At 39.2% G+C, this 20,513-nt stretch overlaps 2 protein-coding genes across 3 annotated transcripts in view; one reads left to right on the top strand and one right to left on the bottom strand.

The window, feature by feature from the left end:
- slc16a2 (solute carrier family 16 member 2) overlaps nucleotides 1-7,408 on the bottom strand; it is a 24,839-nt gene extending 17,431 nt beyond the window's left edge. The window contains exon 1 of the mRNA XM_028589701.1: nucleotides 6,163-7,408. Within this exon, the coding sequence (XP_028445502.1) occupies nucleotides 6,163-6,586 (424 nt within the window). The 5' untranslated portion in view covers nucleotides 6,587-7,408. The remainder of the gene's footprint in view (nucleotides 1-6,162) is intronic.
- LOC114562979 (LRRN4 C-terminal-like protein) lies at nucleotides 7,098-20,513 on the top strand. Of its 2 annotated transcripts, none has more exons than XM_028589702.1 (2): nucleotides 7,098-7,237; nucleotides 19,076-20,513. In XM_028589702.1, exons 1-2 carry the CDS (start codon nucleotides 7,196-7,198, stop codon nucleotides 19,865-19,867), a joined length of 834 nt encoding a protein of 277 aa, XP_028445503.1. In that variant the 5' UTR covers nucleotides 7,098-7,195; the 3' UTR covers nucleotides 19,868-20,513. The 2 variants fall into 2 exon arrangements, with proteins under 2 accessions (XP_028445503.1, XP_028445504.1); XM_028589703.1 differs by lacking the exon at nucleotides 7,098-7,237 and adding an exon at nucleotides 18,255-18,358.

The following is a 20,513-nucleotide window of genomic DNA, read 5'->3' as shown; positions in this document are numbered from 1 at the left end:
CCGTGGTAAAAGTTACTATTATCCGTTCAAGGAGTTTATAAGCAGACAGATTAGCTAGCTAGTTGATAAGTTGTCTACTTCCACTTTATAAACAGATAGCCATAGCAGCTAACGTTAACGTTACTTCGCTGCTGGAGTGGTCAGCTACTTTAGCGATGTTTAACGTTGGCTACATAACGTTAGCAATATATTTTGTGTAGAATCCAGAGGGAAGGGTCAGGGAGCAGAAACACAGTATTTAGATGAAGTGAGCTGGTTTGACCACGGAGATGGGACATGCTCGCTTAGCTTCACCGCAGTTGTGGGCGTCAGCGGCCGTGGGAGAGGGTGTAAAAGAGGGGTGTGGCGATGACATCATCGATACGGATCCGTATTTACCATCCATACGAAGCCAAACAAGAGCCGTTTTCGGATTTTTTCACCCTGAGACCAGGTTTCAAAAAAGTGCGTTTTCAGGCAGTGCGTTTGCAGGATTCGTCTGGACGGTCGGCCCAAACTAGGGCCGAACGATTAATTGCATTTGCGATAATATCGCGATATGTTAAAACGCGATTTCCTAATCGCAAAGGCTGCGATTTGGTCTCAATTTGATGACTCGCGAGAGCAAATCAGTCTGCACTACGCAGAGAATGCATCAACTTAGCACGCTAACGCTATACCGTACCTTGAGCTGATCTCTGTCATTCAAACAATTCTGAGTTGAAGTTTAAAACTTACCACAGCCATTTTAATAAAATGAAGGGTTTTGTTCGGGCTCGAGTCCATACATGCAGTTAATGGATACAGGCACGCAAAACTGAAGGCTCGGTTGGCAACGAGTTAGCTCTGATTAGCGGTTAGCTCCGGTTAGCGGTTAGCTACGTTATAAAGATATGGGTGGAGGAGCTGCCATTGAGAGTGGTAACAATCAGACTGATAAATGACGGTTCGGGGAGCTTTCACAGCAGCGTGGCCGCGGTGTTTCAACGGTTTTATTAGTACAGTTAATCTCACGGCAAGACCACCAGCAGCTAACGTAACGATAGCCTCTCTGAGCTAGTGCAGTGTTGACGGTGTCGGCACGCAACTTCACGAGGGGGAGGGGCTGGAGGCAGCTCCTCTCTGGGTACTGTAAAATATATATATATATATATATATATATATATATATATATATATATATATATGTGTGTGTGTGTGTGTGTGTGTGTGTGTGTGTGTGTGTGTGTGTGTGTGTATATGTATGTATATGTATGTATGTATGTACTGTATGTATATATATATGTGTGTGTATATATATATATATATATATATATATATATATATGTATGTATATGTATGTGTATATGTGTATATATGTATATATATATGTGTGTGTATATATATATATATATATGTGTTTTTACTTATTTAACCATCTAGTGTGTAATTGTGTGTTGTTCATACTATACAATGATTTATTGTTTGTCTTTGTTGAATAATACAGAAGACAAAGAGCTTAAAAAAATAATCGAATATCGAATCGCAATCGCAATATTTGGGGAAAAAATCGCAATTAGATTATTTTCAAAAATCGTTCAGCCCTAGCCCAAATGATGCCCAAATGATGTTTTTTTGTGCGTTTGCACAAAAAAAACGTTTCCGTGTGGATGGCCCCTTAAGCTGCTACTGCATCCTAACCTTATCTAATTGGTTAATTAGCATACAGTAGTTTAGTTTAGGCTACATAGTTTTCATATCGTCCTCCAAGCTACCAATAATTACTGCTCTCCAAACTGCTTGCGTTGACACTAATAATAATAATAATAATAATAATAATGCAAAGGGGGTGTATGGATATATATGTATGTACACGAGTGTAGCAGCCCAACTCGGCTCTCAGACTTCACTCCGGATGCACGATCTGTAGTGCTACTGTAAAGGCTGTTTATGCTTCTGCGTCGAATTGACGGCGTACCCACGCAGACCCCTCTGCGTCTACACCAGAGCCTACGGCGTAGCCTGACGTGCACCTCTCGAAAAATTTAACCACACGTCGCAGCGACGTTTATTTTAGTCATTTATTGACGTTAAAAGAATCCCACATTCAACAAAAACCATCCCACGCCTGTTTCTGATCATCTGTACCTGTTTATGAGTATTTGGAGCTCTTATCCGACCTGAACCCTTTCCCCTTCCCTCTGGAATGCAAAATATTTTTACAGTACTCCCTCATCTGCCAAACTGGGATTTAAAGCTGCCCTGGATGTGCTCGTGAAATCTGGGGCAGCGGAGCTACAATACAGCACTACACAGAGCACAGCAGTTTGCCAGTGATTGGAGGAGTTTGTTTGTGACAGCACGGACACCTGTTTGAATCCTGGCCGTAATAATCTCTTTACCAAGTTGAGACTTTAAGTTAAGAAATGACCACTGATATGATGAAAGATTACATTCTGACCACAATTAAAGAAATACAGTATTGAGACACGCAACTTTATCTTATTTAATTGAAGGCCAAAGGGCACCCCAGCACTGAATGGATATAATGGGACATAAGAACTGCTAATTCTGTAAGAATTTTAGTTTTAATGTCCCATAATGTTCTGAATTGCTGTTTTACAGGCTTTCCACCCTTATTTCAATACAATTCCAGTATAGACACTAATCCCCTGAGAATAAACACTTTAAATACTGTTTATCTGCAGCTTCAATATAAAAACTGTTTTAAAGTGATATTGATTTTACCCTCATAGTGATTGCCAAGCCAAACACAGAACAAGGTTACACAGGAGGACAGTGACATGATAAAACACACAACTGTGACATCCGAACACATCCCAATCTCAGACTAGTTTTACTTTTATCTTACCATTGTTACTCAAATATTACTGCAGTCACTCTGAGCTTTTCTGAACTACTGTATACAATTTAGTGTGTGTGTCAATGTGTAAGTGTAGCGCAGAGGTGCTTGTATGCCTTCTGATATCTTTTCATTTTTCCTTTCACTTATGTTGTTGAAAGTCTGGTTTCCAACCTATGTGTCAAGTATATGTTATCAGTGTCTTTTCAAAATTTAATAAAAAACTAAAAAAAAAAAAGGAGCCTTTACCACTGTGTGACTATTGTTGTTAAACTGTAACCTACTGTTTTCTTCTTTTTCTGGGGGTAAAAGGTAAGCCTGGCTGCTAACCTTTTCCTTTCACATATAAGAGCAACCAAGAATAAAATCCAAGGAACGTCTGGAGATGAATTCCACACAAGCCAAAAAAAAAGAAAAGGGGGTACCGGTAATTGGATGGAAACACATCGATAGCAAATGTCTTCTGTTATTTTTGTCACATAAATTAGAAATGACAAAATGCCATCCAACCTGTTCTTACGTAAACAACTCAAATGAGTCAAATTATGCCTGGAGCCTTTGGTTTTCACTTTATGTTTTTTTTTTTTTTTCCTCAGTAACGGTTTTTTGTGCTGATGAGAAATGGTTAAACCTGTTCCAGGAAACAGTCTTAGAGCAGTTATCCCTTCCAACATCTTGACATTGTTAAAGATTACAACCGGCTGAGATAAAAAAATAAAATAAAATAAAAATAAAAAATAAAAGAATTGCGATGCAATTTTTAAACAGCCTAGGGCGTCACACTAGTTGACATACAGCAGGTAACGTTAGCCTACCGTAGGCTAGTAACATTAGCTGGCTTAAACGCGGTTTAAATGCTGACAGCTAAATGCTGTAAAGTGTGTTTGTATTTCATCAGGACGTTCAGCAGTCTGCAGCTAAAGACAGAGGAGACTAGCTTGTGACTAGCTTTGAGACAGCGTGGACACAGCCACTGCAGTCTACATCCACGTCGTTCCACTTCCGGGATTGCTCCATTGCCGCCGGAAATTCTGCCGAATTTCACTCTTTTCGGACGGATGTCCTTTACCTGATTTATGAGGACTATGGTTAACCACTCCTCAGATCTCTGCAGGGTAAATCCAGACAGCTAACTAGACTATCTGTCCAATCAGAGTTTTCTGTTGCACGACTAAAACAATTTTGGAACGTACACGTTCCACCAAAACAAGTTCCTTCCTGAGGCTAGCTAGATGCTAAGCACCACGGCTCTGCCCGGTGCTTAGCATCACCCATTATGATTGTGATTGGTTTAAAGAAATGCCAATTAACCAGAGCATGTTTTTCTACCACAAAACTAGCCAGACCCTCCTCCACAGCGCTTTGGAGGAAGGTCTGGCAAAGCGAGACTACCGCCACTGTAAACAACAGAGATGGGACTAGTGTTGCGTTTAGTATGGCTCCGTAAGCTTGTGTTGCATTCAATGTTGTTGTAAAATACCCATTTGCAATCTAGTGTTTCTTCTTTTTGTCGGTTTTGTAGAAACTTTGTGGTGCCCATCTCTTTGGTTTATTTTTTACAATTTCTAAATGCACACTGAATCACCATGTTGCCAAGTCCTTAGTTTCCAATCCAATGCTTCAATACCACTGTACTAGACTACTACTACGTGTCCCAACTGTAGTGCGCTTCTCTTTTTACTTTTCAGCGCTGTACTACTAACTGGAGCAAAGTAAAATTCTGCCGCTGCTGCAAAACTAGTCACTCAAAATGTAATGCGATCATTGAGATGCAAGGATGGTTTTATTTCTAACATTATTCTATCAACACAGACATTTATATTGATAGTCTGGCGTTATAATTTATTTGCCTCGGGTGTACTGTGGAGTGGGTAAGACTAGCAGGCTAGCAGATACTGTTGACTTGCGCTAGCAACTGGAAGGACTGGATGAAAAGTGTTGAAAACTGATAAATAACACACTGGCTAACTTGGAAATTAGGTCCTATGTCCAAAAGTCTGAACCCCACCTCTCCCCACCCCCCCTTAAGATAAAATACTATTTCAGTTGCACTTTTGATAAAAGGACACATATGCTGTTCTGCACAGTTTATATAAATAAAGGAATAAACTTCAGTCATTTCATTCTGTTGAAAAAAATCGCGAGAAAATTGTATGGTGAAATTGTGAATCATATCGTGAGTTGAGGTTATCGTTACATCCCTAGTTATTGATGGAGGGAGGTTTCTTTCTGCATAAAACAAGACTGAACATAACATAAGGGATTTCTATATTAAGATGTATCTCCTTGCTTGCTACAGTTTACGGCTGTATCATACTTCAAGTTTGCCCCACGTAGTATGTTTAGAGAGCATTCACCAAAAGCTTGGGATATAATCTAAACAAAATGTTTAAACTGAAGCACGCAGGGAGACAGAGGGGTAAATGTTGGCCTTAATGGAACACAGAATAAGTGGTTAGCAGCAGCTTTATTGTGACACAATGAATATAAATTCATGGGATTAAATTATCAAAAGGTTTTTAAGCTTATGTACTGTGTGTATAATGTGGCATTTATGTCTGTCTTAATTTTAGCATAGAATTATTGTCATGTGATGTCTCTCAGTCTCATGTCTTTTAACTGCAAAGTTCAAACAGTGAAAAAAAACAAATAAGAAATGTATTCTGTGGAATATTTAGGGGTGTAAAAAACCTGAGAAGAAAGTTTTTACAAGTAAGAAAGTTTGTTGGGTCACACTTGTCAAGTGCAGTTAAAAAGTTTATGTTTTTTCCTATCACTTTTAACTTTTGGGGGCAACGACTTTATCAAAGAGACTTTTGTGACTAAAAGAAATAGATTAGCAGCAAGTTAATGGAGTTAAATAACACTGGTGTTGATGAATGGATAGCTAGTAGATAGTTGGCTAGTTAAATGCCTGTTAATGATTGATGTGATTGATAGTGCTCTCCAAAACATGCAGTTGACCAACTCAAACAAGATTGACCAACTCAAACAAGATTAGGAGCATTTTAGAATGCATCAAGACTTAACTATACAAAAACAATATTCAGACTTTAAATGTATTGGCAATTGGCACATAAGTAATATAACACTGTTTAGTGGGCCACTTTAAGTTATTGATCACTTGAACTCTGAACTGACCCACATCTTTTTTAGAGGCATAGATGCATGTGATGAAATGTATATAGTAACCTATACAGCATACTATACTATTAAACTTTGCCTATGGGTAGGCTAATTGTAATCAAGCATGCATCTAAGACAAATGTACTTCTATCCACCAGTTGATATATTTTTTCATCTCCTCCTCAGACTCGCCTCAGCAGAGCGTCTGGTACTCACCCACTTTGAACTGAGACGTCTGGTCGTCTGGGTCTACATGCTCATTCATCAGCATCATATGCAGGATGCCGAAAGAGTTTTGAATGCCGAAGATCGACCCATTGCACCAGGTTGCTGCAAAAACCACCAGCCAGCCGAAACCTCCTTCTGGTGGGACGAATGCAGGTCTGTGGCCGTGCTCTTCCACCTGGAAAACCGCCTCCGATTCAGAAGCCGGGGAGAGTGGAGGCTTGCTCCCGGCCTCGATCAGCTGCACGGTGCTGTCTTCCTGCACGATTTTACACTCGCTGCCTGCCGCCTGGTCAGCCTTGCTCCGGTCTGCTTCTTGGGGAGCCTCTCTTTGCTCCGTCTGAGAATCTGGCTCCTCCGTCCGGGACCCTCCGCTGGACGGCTGCGCTTGATTGTCTAGCCCGTTGATTCCCATGCTGTGCTGATGTCTGGTCGGATGGAGAGGTTACTGTGGGCTCTTGGCGCACGTACATGAGATATAGGTCACTGACATAAGAGCACAGATTTGGATAACAGATTTGATTGGCTATCTGTCAAAATGTGCAATAAAGACCAGCGCTCCTACACGCTGCTTGTAGCCCCAGTCTGAGCGTCAACTTCAACGAATAAACTCCAACCTGCAAACGTTAAATGTCTCATTCTTTTGGAGGTCTGGTTTTTTTTTTCAGGAATTAGCAAGCACCGCCTAGTTGTCTTTTAAATGTAAGCCAGTGTCACTAGAAACAGCCTACAACCATGTATTTTCTTTTGCTGGCTTCCCTGCTCGGTGCCAACTACGGATCAACCTGTGAAAACGTCCGCTCAGTCTCAACAGCGTGTCGTCCAGTCACACAGTCCGCAACATCCCCGGTGATTATAGAAACGATTAGGCGCTCCTCCTCTTTCATCTGGTATCTTTACACGGTGTAAATGTATAATAGGTAGGCCCGTGTGGTTCTCGGAGGCTGTTTCAACAAAGCTCCGGCCGTCATTCAGTGGCGCGCCTCGCCGTTTCCACCTCCCTTCCCCGCCCAGTGCCAGGCGGATGGACGGTTCTAACCAATGGCGGAGCTTCAGTACAGTTACGGTACGGTTGTGGGATGAGGTTGCATTTCGTGTCTTAACTGATTCACGTAAAGATCCGAGTACTTCTCGGCTTCAGACCTCGTATAACGACATTAGCTTCCCTCTTCATAATGGTAGCTAGCTAACTAACGCTAAAGTCCAGTAGTTAGCCGTCGACGGTGGCGTTAACAGTGTCTTCGGTTAGAAAAGATATATTTAAGAGGATAAGCTAGCCTAGCATATAGCTAGCTAGCAACATTCACTGTGTCATCAAGACGGCTTTGAGTTGTTTACGTTCATGTAGTCGTTAAATATGTCTCTATTTTACGGTGACAGTTCCAGTAACGTTACTGTGAATGAACGGTTGTTGTTGTTGTTTTTGCCGGTGCTTCTTTAATGCCTAAAACATTGTGCTTTAACTGATGTTGTTAATGGTCTAGCTACTCCTGTCCCACCCATTGACATATAGGTCCCACCCAGGCACGGATTTAGAAAGCAGAGGCCCCTGGGCACAAAATCTTGGAGGCCCCCCCTCTCAGAACTCGTGGCCCAAACTCACACAGCATCTACACTTTTAGAAACAGTGAAAGTAAGCTGTCCAACTCCATTTCTTGTGATGTTAATTGTGACTCTATAAAACAAAGGACAAAATGGAAACTATCACAGAACAATGAAAATACAGCCTAATAACATAACTAAGAATAACTACAGTCATGTCTGTACAGTCTAGCTTCCCACAATAGCACAACATCAATGCTAATCTCAACAGAAAACATCCAGTCTACTGGTCTCTTCCACAGAGCCAACCCAACACTAGTAAATCACACCAAAAACAAAGGCAAGAAAAAAACGTAGTGGTGACCACAATTTGATCTAAAGAGCTGACTTTGGAAAAACAACTGATTGTTGAGCACCTCTTTTACTCTCTGTCACTGTCTCCCCTTCACGGAGAAACAGATGATCAACGATCTGCTAGCCTAATGGTAACAGAGCTGTGTTTGTCACATTGTAATCAAATATATGAATGAAAATAGGTTGAGTATAACTTATATATACGTATAGACCTATACAGCTCACTCTCAGCGTGAAATGTAGTTCTCAAATTTAAGTTGCACAACTTAATGTATGGCAACTATTTTATTCTATGTCATAATTTCCTGGCATTTAATGACACCTGACAATAACGCCATTGCTGATGTTCAGCTCTACATCTCCATCAAATCCATCACCACGGCAACTCACTCCACTTTGACCATTGGCCTCAGTAAAAATTAAATCATGGATGCAAACCAACTTTCTCAAACTTAACTGTGACAAATTGACACGATCATCATTGGTCCCAAATTCCTCTTCAAAACATCGCACAACTTTTGCTTCACCATCTATAACTGCACTCTGTCTCCCTCCTCACACATCTACACCATCAGGATGCTTCACCATCTATAACTGCACTCTGACTCCCTCCTCACACATCCATCAGGAGTTATTTTTGACAGCAACCTCTTCTTCAAAAAGCATGTCAACTCCAGCTAAGGTGGGTGTTCACAACAACGTTAGGCCTACATGAGAGTGTCCACTCTCCTCTTAAAATTATTATAATCCATAATTGTAATAAATGGATTATTATTACACATGGATTTACTGTTGTAGTTGTTGCTATGTGGTTTAATCTATAGGCTATAATTCATCACTTAATAAGCGGATAAAGTATACTATGCAGTTGTCATACAAGTGTAGTGGAGTAAAAAGTTCAATATTCGTATTTCACTATTTCTTACAGTTTTTAAATGTAGCACTTGAAGCAGTTCAGCATATTTAATGAAGATGTATACTTAGGTACGTGATCCTTGTCATTTTTTAGTTGTATTCACATGGTTGAATGCACTCATTGTAAGTTGCTTTGGATAAAAGGGTCGGCTAAATAGATGTAGGCCTAAGGCGGGGTTTTCCCTAGCATTATAATGCTTAGGCGCAGCACCCAAGCCGTTTTGGGCACTACATAAGGCAAATGAATGTAAGGCAAGGCAAGGCAAGGCAAGGCAGCTTTATTTGTATAGCATTGAATGTAAAATCAATGTGAGCATCAAAACTAACTTAATTACTTTTCTCAGATCTAATGATTGTAGTCCCCAGTGGACTTCTTTAACAAGTTTAGATTTTTGAGTGTTATTAATTGTCTGCTCTAGATTAATTTATTTTTTTTACGTTTTGGACACATATATGGTAATAATAATCCAAAATGATGTGAAATTACGAATTCTTTTTATTGAAAAACGTAACATTTTCTTGAAAGAGGCCCCTAAACCCCCAGACCAAATACATGCACCTACGTCTTTCACAAACCTAGGGAAAACACTGGCCTGATGTATATAAAATATTGATCTGCAAACTATCAAGTGGGTATATTCTAAATGTAGTATAAAATGGAAATACTCAAAGGTACAGGTATTTTAAAATTGTAAATGTATGTAGTTATTTTCATCACTGTCATCATTTACTGACGTAAAACATCTGAATTCTCAAAAACAGTACCATTGGAAATCAGGCTAGGATGCTAATTATTTTTTGTTTCTAAACATGTAGGTCAACTGTATACAATTTCCAAACAAAAGATGTTCTGCCTCTCCTAAATTCATCTTCATGAAGTGAAAGAGAGTTCCCAGACAGATAATTTCTAGGGGTGGGAAAAATAATCGATTCTTAGATGCATTGTGATTCTCTCTAGAACGATTTGATTCTCGATTTAGATAAGTTAATAATTTAAAAAATATAATTTTTTTTATTTTTATTAAATGTGTTGATTTTTATTTAAAAGTTAGTCTCTAGACAAATACAACTCAGAAAACAGAGTGACTGAAAGAGGATGGGATAATGGACAACAACTTAGAGTTTAGGCAAGAGTGCAGAAAAAAAACACAAAAATGGTCAAAAGAAAAAACAAACATGATCTAATAAATCATACATAAAATAATTAGGCCAAACACATATAGGCTGTTCATCTACTTTATCACATTACATCTGACACCTTCATGTTCTAAGAAGCCAATTATCCACCTTTAAACATGACTGAGATTACTGGGAGAGGTGACTTTCACAAACATGTTTAATGCTTAAGCATGGAATGACTACAAAATAAAAACCTCAGTAGACAAAACATTTCATTAAAACTTGTGTGTGACAAATATATGTCAAAATCTAAGCTTTGTCTAGCTGCTTTGTCTAGGAAGTGATTAGCAAACTCTGAGTAGCATACTCAGATTTATATGTATATTTTTAAAAATCATGCATGGAAATGTACATAAAAAAAATTGTTATGCATCAATAATCGGTTTAGAAATGAATCGTTGGCCTCTGAATCGGATTCAAATTGAATCGTGAGGTGCCAAGAGATTCCCACCCCTAATAATTTCACACTTGGAACAGAGTTTTAAAGTGAGAGACAACAAAAGAATTCTTTATTTATGATTATTGGGGTGTTGTAACCCCCCCTGTAAATTACGCCTATGGTCAGAAGTATGTATGCGATATTAGGGTTAAGAATGTGAAATAGGTTTCAACCACACTCTGCCATTTTGATCTTCTGTGTTTGGACATCATTTCTTTCCTACGAAGAATAAACTAATCAAGTCAGCCTATTTACCAATCCATTAGATTCATTTAGATAACCGCAAACAGGCAAGAACCACTGTACGATTTTTCCCAGAGATACTCCACGGGACTTCTGTTATTTATTTTTTCTTTTTTTTCTTTTTTCGATACAGTATGTGATAGTAGCTGACAAATACAAGTTTACACCACTAAGTGGAGCTATAACTCTATGTAAGGGTTTTGTTCAGGTTTCAAGTTGACATTCAGTCAGCTCAGGGCTCCAGACTGCGACCAAATGGTCGCATTTTGCCACCAAAATTTGAGAGTGTGCGACTGAATTTTACATCCAGTCGCACATGTGCGACCAGCAAATTTGCCCCCGTTTTTTACACGTTAAATGTCGAAATGTAGGTACCTGAGAGCGCGTAAGCGAAAGCTTATCTATCCTCTCTGAAAATTGACAGAGAGCGGTGCTCCGACCAGAGGTGCGATCGGCGCAAACTACGTCGGCTGTTTGGTTGAAGTCACAGTGAGTGATGCCGATAAAGTGGTTTCAAGTATGGTTACAGTTTTTAAAAACTTCACACAGACAGCGTTTGCTGCTATATGATATTAAAAACAGTCACGGTGCTGTTGATACTTCCTCTGAGACAAGCAGCAGGCTCAACAGTGTGCAACTCTGCCCTGGTAACTGACTGACAGGCTGAGGCTGAAAGGCAAGGCAACTTTATTTCTACAGCACCTTTCACCTTTCAGCAACAAGGCAACTCAAAGTGCTTTACATGAAACATTAAAGAGCAATTAAAAACGGTCATGATGAAAATACAACTGGCTAAACAAGTTACAGTGAGTAAGAAATTAATAATTATTCAATTTAACAGGTTGTAGGGATGGGTTAGGGAGGAGAGAGGGAGGGGTTTTATTTTTATTTTTGTTTAATTTCTTTAGAGTGTAACATATTCTAATAAAATAACATAATGTTCTAAGTACATAGGATAAATAGGTTTGGAATTATTTTTACGACTGAAATAATTGTTTTGTAATTACAGAGGGAAAGTACCGAAAAACGTTACCATAATTTCAGGTATCTGTACCAATATTGGTTCAGATGTGAAAGGTACCCAACCCTAAGGGTAGTAGCCTAAACAATGCATGTTTAATTTTAAGGTGAATTACCAGAGTTGGTATATTTTTTACATTTTGTTTACTTTCATGACAGCAATGGTGCATTCTATGTTGCATCTTCAAAAGTGACACTGAATTTGAAACAGCACATTGTAATTTCTGCATCTATTATCAAAGTATTTATTAGTAATACAGTGGAAATTAGTAGAAATGTGAATATTTGGTTAGCATGTTGATTTACGGTGTGCCCCTAAATTTTCTGGTTGCGCCCCTAAAATTTTCAGTAGTGGGCCACTGTGCTCCTAGTGAAAAAAGTTAGTCTGGAGCCCTGCAGCTCATTAGTTTGTGCTTGTTTTGGTTTATTTCAGATAACACAAAATATATTTTAACAAATTCAAATATGGCTCTTTTTTTTAAGACATTATGACATGTCACAGTAAGAAAACACAGTTGTAAATAATACAATTAGTGATGACTGAATTTAATTTTGCTGCTTCAGATTCAGGGTCCTGGTACATGCTGGCTCACTATCACACTTTCATGACTTATTGGGACACTTGAATAAAACAGAGCCATCATTAATGTTATTAACAACAGCCTGTTATGCTGTTCAGTTAGTCTCACATTGCCAGACCTTTCTCCACAGAGGCAGCACTATGATGCCCCTCTTGCTATAATTAATGGCATGTTTAATATTAAGTCACTGAAATTACACCCCTCAGAGAATTTTTTTTAAACTTATTCAAACTATCTTTTCATAGAATATACTGTAGAATAGGTGTGATGTAGTCCTGATCTAGTCCTGCAGTCAAAAGACTCACAGTACGTTGGCTGGGTTGGATCAGTGGGTAGAGCAGGCGCACATGTACTGAGAGGTTTATGCCTCAACGCAGAGGTCCAGGGTTCAAATCTGACCTGTGACAATTTTGAGCATGTCTTCCCCCTTTCTCACGTAGCTGTCCTGTCTAAAATTAAAAAAAATTTAAAAGACGTACAGTGTCTGAATTGTCTAATATAACATTAATAGGATATATAAAAGGTAATTTGTATGTTATCTTGCCTTACAAAGGTTAATCAACATCTATGGAGATTCACTTAAGCAAGGTGGATTTAAACTTGCTTGTTGTAGGATGGTTTCTGTGATATGATCCTCAGCCCAATCTTTCAATTCTACATATAGTAGTTTGTAATCCCACAAGCATGCAGTGGATGCAGGAATGTGGGACTTAGTCATCAGATGGAGCTGCTATATCATCACATGTTTGTTTTCAATTATCCATTGAGGCTCAGTTAGACTGCATAGCCCACTCTCTCTGGCTCCACAGTGGGGTTTTTTTTCAAAGGTCAAAGGTGATGGGGATATAGCCAATAGTAGCTTAGTTCCTGTTTGAATTGGAATACTTCAACTCCTTAGAGAGGTGTGGGTAGGAGAGGGATTGAGCATCTGTGAGAGGCCCACACATTTCAGAGTTTGATAAAGTCACACTGAGGGATAAAGGCTTACTTGAGTGAGTGAGTGAGTGAGTGAATATGAATGTGAAAGTAAAGTGATTGTGTTTCCACTTGCTAAACAGACCGGAATCCCTGCCCTTAAATGACTATTATCTTATTGACTTAAAACATAAAGGTATTCAGCACTCTGGTGAAATTGTGGCGCTGTCTAGAATCAGATGATGGTGGCGGGGATACGTGCAAGTTGTCTTACACATGTCCAGCAGCATGTTCAGACATGCTGTGGTGGTGCAAGAGGGAAAATGCGCTGGCGGGCTAGTCATTATCTAGAGTAGTATGAGTCAACCACACTGGCTTTCTTTATTCCTCAAGGGCTTAATTGAAGCCACAGTTAGAACAAAACTTGAGCAGGCTGGCCTGTCACGGGCAGCTGAAATTTGTATGCAGTGGACACTGTCTTCTCAGTGATGTTACAATTTGAAGAAAACCTTGATTGACCAACATGCCCATGCCCATGAGTGTTACTGAACAAACAGCTGCCTTTAGTCACTAACACTACAGTATAACTGAATGTAAGTGGTTTAAAGTAGTCATTTTATTATTCTCTGTGATTAGTGATAAGGATACAGTGGTGGAAGAAGTATTCAGATCCTTTACTTAAGTAAAAGTAATAATACCACACTGTAAAAAAAAATACTTTGTTACAAGTAAAAGTCCTGCGTTGAATATGTTACTTTAGGAAAAGTATGTAAGTATCATCAGGAAAATGTACTTAAAGTATTAAAAGTAAAAGTACTCCATGTAGAAAAATCCTCACATTTCCAAACAGTTCTGTCCATCAACTAAGTGTTTATTGGTCTAATCATTTCAGCTTTACTTGTTGGCCTATATATTGTAGGGTAGTTTAAATGTTTTTTTGTTTTTTTGTTTTTTTTTATAATTATCTTTTTATTTAGAAAATAAATGTTGCAAATTTCTTTTGGTCCAGATCTTATAGAAGTTTTCTTTTTCAACCTTGTGGGAAAAAGATATCTTCTCCATAACATAAATATCCTTTTTTATAGCCAACAATTTTTTATCTTGAATGTTCCATGTTTCAAACATTAGATTATCCAAATACATAGATTCACAATTAAATGGAACTTTAACATTAAATACATTTTCTATATGATTGTGGATCTCTTCCCAGTAAGGCCTTATTGCCTGGCAGTCCCAGAAAATATGGAAGTGGTTTGCTCCGTTTGACCCACAAAGTCTCCAACAAGTGTCTCCACTGCCTTGATGTCGTTTCTGTACGGGTGTGATAAAAAATCGTACAGTGTTTTTCCAGCAGAACTCCCGCCATGTGTTTGATCCAGTTGAGAACCATTGTAGCTGACATATGTTCTCCCAGCTTTCCTGTGTGATCGTCACCTTTACATCCCTTTCCCATTTCTTCTTTATGTATTCTGTATTTTCTTGTTTAGATAATTGTATGGAGTTATATAATTTGGAAATAATTTTGTTGTCTGATTTGGGTTTTGTTAATGATAAAAATATCTCCATGAACCATGATTCACCTGTTCCCGACACCACTTTAAGATTTTTATTGAAATAATGTCTCACTTGCAGGTACCTAAAAAAGTCATCTTTTCCCAGTCCATGAACTTTTTGTAATGTTTCAAAACTTTGAAATGCCCCTTTGCTGACAAATGAATAGTAAGTAGTCAAACCTTTTGAGATCCATGTCTTAAATCTGTCGTCAATTCTGTTTGGTGCAAAATCTGAATCATAGGCACACCATCTCATAATTTTAGATGCCTAGGGTAGTTTAAATTTATAATAAAGGATTGTATTCTAAAAACTACAGATGTGTTTTGCATACAGTAATCTTAATTTGTAAAGTAACAAGTAAATAAAGCTGCCATATGAATGTAAAGTACAATATTTCTCTCTGAAATGTAGCAGAGTAGAAAAGTACAAGTACCTCAAAATTGTACTTCAGTACTGCACTTGAGTAAATGTACTCAGTTACTTTCCACCACTGTAAGGATATAATATTCCAGGCAAAGTATGAGAGACAAAACATGTGGAACTTGTTTGTGTTCTCCTCTTTCTTGTCTTCTTCCCTTATTTGAACAAGTGAGGAACTCCTTCGTTTTCCGATGTAATCTTACCCGTACAGAAGTAGATGATCTCACTCATAAAAATAGCATATGAGCTTGTCAAATTGTTTCTAATATCTATGCCTCCTCCAGTGGTTCACTCATACAACATTAATAGTTGTATTAATCACACTATTTATGTGATCACCCTCACAGAAACAGTGAAACACCATATCCCCACAAATTACTGATGTTATGTTTTTGTATGTGATGTTTCTTTTGATTTGAAACTAACTTTGGATTAAGTAGACAGGGTGAGATTTTTCAGCACTCGCACATTATAGTGGTAGTGTAACAATGTACTTACTTTTACAATTAGAAGTGTTGCTTTATGGAGGGAATTGACCATAATCAGCTGGATGATAAAATACTGTATTGCAAATACTGTAGCTGTGTATGTGAGAAAAGTCTTTTAACTCAAAGTTCCAGAGGGATTGTCTCTTTCAGGAATGAATGTTTAAGTGAATCACTCAGTCTTTTGCAACCTGTGCAATCCAGTTACAGGAACTGGATTGTTAAAACTTATCAGCTCCTGGTGTTGCAGACAGACGGACAGGCAGGGGGTGGAAGAGATGGTTGTCTCATGCAGCCAAAACAACCCGAAGCTTGAAGCTGGAAAAACTGTAGATATGAGGGTCATGTTGAGGAGAAGCCCACCTCTTTGATCTACATGCTTGGATAAATATAATATAATAATCAGATTTTTCCACTAAAGTGTGTTGCTTTATAATTTGTGATAAATGCCATATTCCATGGTAATAGTTGTTGAGATATTTCAGTTTGAAAAGAGGTCCCAAGTGGTGGCTCAACCACCCAACAATGAACAACTATGATTCCCTAAAATCTGAAATAGAAGTATGGTTAGTTAAGCATTTCCATTTGCTCCATGAAGTGTCATTTTGATTTTCCATTCAGTCCATCTTTTCCTTCTATACCTGGCTCAAAGCAGCAACCGGTCATGGGAGAACACGGCTGTGTGTCATGATGCCATGTTGAGCTCAGAGAAAAGATCATTTGGAAGTATCTTGCTTTCCACATGTATGAAGACCCATGGTGCATGTGGGCATCGCTATCACTCACTCGCCTCAGGCACCACGTTTCCCAATCCATCCCACATTGCTTCCAGGTATTCAATTTTTCAATTCAATTCAATTTTATTTATAGTATCAAATCATAACATAGGTTATCTCGAGACACTTTACAGATAGAGTAGGTCTAGACCACACTCTATAATTTACAAAGCCCCAACAATTCTAACAATTACAGTAATTCCCTCAAGAGCAAGCAGTGCGACAGTGGCAAGGAAAAACTCCCTCTTGGGAAGAAACCTCGGACAGACCCAGGCTCTTGGTAGGCGGTGTCTGACGGGCCGGTTGGGGGTGTGATGTGGCAATAATAGTCACATTAATAATGGAACAGTGACTGGATGTAGCGGGAAGCTGCAGGGTTCTGGTATGAATGTGGAACTGTGTGAATGTGACAGGTCGTCTTTGCAAATGAGAAGTTGTTCTCAATCGACTTACCTGGATAAATAAAGGTTAAATAAAAAAAAAAACATTGTAAATGCCACAGAACGTCAGCTTCTTTCCCAGAACCTCCTTGATGAACAACAAATTTTACGCTGAACTTGTTACAGGCAGCTTTGTCACTTCTTCATTCTAATTGTGACGCATCATATTATCATCAACACATCATTTTGCTCCCCAAATAAGTGCATAAACCTTTGTGTAAACGCAGTAAACTCTACTCTATTTCCTGTTGTATAATTTAAGTGGCTGTACATTTAAGTCTGATGTGTTTATTCATCTCCCTATGATTTATTGTTTCTTTGAACTCAGCCCTTCTCTTGAAAATATAGTAAAAAATAGTTTTGTCTTCATGTGAATCAGATTTGATTGAAGCCAGTTATTCTGAGATTCCAAGTAATTAGGATTTGTGCTGCGTAGGTTGAGTAAATCCTTTTGAGTTTTGAGGTTGGGAAATAAGCAAGCTCCTGCCCTGGTACTTTTCCTTTCATCAGTGCAATCTGGGCACTTGGAATAAGACAGAACTCGCCCCCTCTGCCAGCTTTATTCCATAAAAGGACAGCCTTTTATCATTCCCCTCCAGCTTGTCACAATGGGGGCCACAAGAGAGGTAGAAGGGGGTCTCTAACAAATAGACATGCATGCATTCCTTCACCCCCCCCACCCACACACACACACACACACACACACACACACACACACACACACACTCTCTCTCAGAGGAACACATAAACACACTGAAGTGACCTTATGTCTTGTTATTTTCCACAACAACACCTGCAGAGCGTATGCAAGAAGTTTAGCTTGTAAAGAGCTAATCAAAAACAGGCTGCTACACCTACGGATTACACAAACGTACTGCAACAAGCACTAGCCTGCCTCCTGCAGCTACACAGCAAATCAGTATGCTAACTAGCACACACAGACACATGCTGGCTCTGAGCTCTGACCCCCCCACCCTCACTCCACTTTCCCTACACACATTAACACAAAAATTCCAAACAAAGAAATATAAAAGAGCAGCAACGGGTAGTTGGAAGTTAAATTACATGTCATTGAGTTGGAAGTTGAGAAAGAGAATGAGGCAAGATGGGAAAAAAAGACTGAGGCAGAGCATGAAAGAGTAAAATGGGAGGGAGAGGCACTGAGGGGAGAAAATGAGGGGGTGTTGAGGAGGAGGGGAGAGTCTGAGAGAAGCAACTTATAAGACGGTGAGAGCAGAAGACTGTAGTGAGTACACGGTGAGAGCAGACAGAGTGGGAACAAGAGAGAAGAAAGACTTGAAATATATACGCTACCATCAAACAGGTACAGTGAATTTTTTTTTACACTTTACTTAAGTCACTTTTATTGGTATGCTGACATGTGTGTTGACCAGATGCAAAATACTGAATGGTTGGATGTTTATATATTCTTAGAGGTTGTCATCAGCTGCATTTAAAAGCACGAGAAAAAATCTTGTGATTATTAGGGTTATTTAAAAAATAAACTAGATTGTGTAAAGTGAAAATTCTGTTCTGGGTTCCCACAGAACTCATCTGGCTTGGTGCCAGGAGAAAATGGAAGTGCTGATGGGGTCAACCCAATATTGTATTTCTTTCTTCCAGCAATCAGCATTTATTTATCCTAAGCTGTTTACAGGATGGAAACTAGAACACCGCAAATGTTTGATTATACACAGAGCCATTTCCAAGCTATAAACTTTGGTAAAATAGCCTCTTTGTCAACAAGCCAAAGAATTTTGTTTTCCAGTCGCATCAAACCATTCCTGTCTTCTGTCAAAGGGAAAAAAATCTTAAAATCTCATATTTATTGGCCTTAGTACCACTGTGGATCCTTGTTTAATTTGGTCTACTATTGGAAGCAAGTTCTGTATTTTGGTTTCTGTGTTTTGACGCAGTGACCAATACTACAATGACTTTGGCTTCTTGATTTAACTTAATTTATTCCACCTTATTAATTATTCATTAATTTATTCAATTCTGGCCTCTATTTTATTGTTTTTCTCATCATTTGTCACTTCAGTCCGTAGAGATGACGTCACTGTGCAGGAACCTGGCTGTGCTTCTCCTTTTTCTGAGTGCCTCACCTCTCCACCAATCCCACCTCTCCACCCATGCTGCCTCTACAATCCCTCCCGCCACTCGACCTCCGATCATATTCATGACTGCTGATGATGATGATGATGATGATGATGATGACTATCACGGTGACAATTACAGCTCTCCTCCTGAAGTCGTGCACGTCGTGAGGACTACCTTGCTCCAACGGAAGGCGCAGCCCTGCCAATACAACCCCTGCTTGGAGAATCAGGAGCCCTGCAAACAGATTTCAGCAAAGACTGGGTGTCTCTGTCCTGGAGTCAGTGGGGTTGATGAGCCTCCTCATGCACCAATCATCCAAGCGCTGCAGCCAATCAGTGAAGGAGATGACAGAGGGAAGATCGAGGTCCAATGGTGTGCTCCATCTTCTGTGGTGTCTGGGTACAGAGTGGTGATAGAGGGAAGTGAAGCCCTGGAGTTTGGGGAGGGTTCACGACGAGGTTTGGTCGGATCTTTGGAAGTTGGGACTAAGGTGTGTGTGGAGGCGTGGAACAGTGCAGGACACAGGCCCTCCTCGGAGTTCTCCTGTAAGCGGTATACTCCTCCTGAATCTTCTGAGCATAAACTGTTGGCTGGGGTTATAGGAGGAGGGGTGGCCCTCCTACTTCTCATCATAGCAGTTGTGATCCTTTGTAACCATCAAATGCGTAAAAAGGCAAAGAAAGACTCCGCTGATGGACTAGGGAACCCTTCTTACACAGTGGGGACTATGTGATCCAGATTAGTTTAGCACTGACAATCCATTCCAGTCACACTGAACAGCAACACTGTAATCAAGAACAAAAGACAAACAGTTCTGGTTCTCATTATGATGATTATAGAATTAAGAAGTTGTTTACACTCCTGTTTCAAGGAATGTGTAAACATATCGGGGTAAAGAGGAGTGGTGTTCATGGAATAACTAATCAATGGGTCATTCTGTTACTTTGTGGTTAGAACTACGGGTTTATTTGCTGGCAAGTTAACCTTTGTAGGTTTAATGTAGTGTTATTTTATCTTTTCATGGTTAAATTTAATTGTAAATATTTTTTCAGGATATAGATACTGACTTTTGTAATAAACTAAAACTTATTTCATAAAAACTGTAAATGGTGTTTGTTAAATATTTGCTTTTATCTGAAAGGTTTAGGCCTACGTGTTGTAACATAAACCAGGGAGACAAATTAATGAAGGTTGGTAGGTGTACGGCACGCTTTAATGTGCCTTGGCATTGATTCTCTGAAGCTTAACTGGAGGGACTGAACAACGGTCAGTCCAAAATGTCCCATGCTTGGTTTGAGATCTGTTGACTGCAGAGTCCATTGCATATGATTGTCACATTTTTTTTTACATTAAAACATTCATTGACCCCTTGTACGCTG

The sequence above is a fragment of the Perca flavescens genome, chromosome 10 (assembly GCF_004354835.1).
Source record: "Perca flavescens isolate YP-PL-M2 chromosome 10, PFLA_1.0, whole genome shotgun sequence".
Classification (NCBI taxonomy): Eukaryota; Metazoa; Chordata; class Actinopteri; order Perciformes; family Percidae; genus Perca; species Perca flavescens.
Note: the sequence above shows the minus strand (reverse complement) of the source record. Positions and strands in the feature narration are given on the sequence as shown.

Excerpts from the sequence above, each read along its gene's own strand:
- LOC114562979 (XM_028589702.1), top strand. The coding sequence starts at position 7,196 with ATGGACGGTTCTAACCAATGGCGGAGCTTCAGTACAGTTACG. Across the intron at positions 7,238-19,075 it reads GGAGCTTCAGTACAGTTACG|TCCGTAGAGATGACGTCACT; the intron begins GTACGGTTGTGG and ends TTGTCACTTCAG.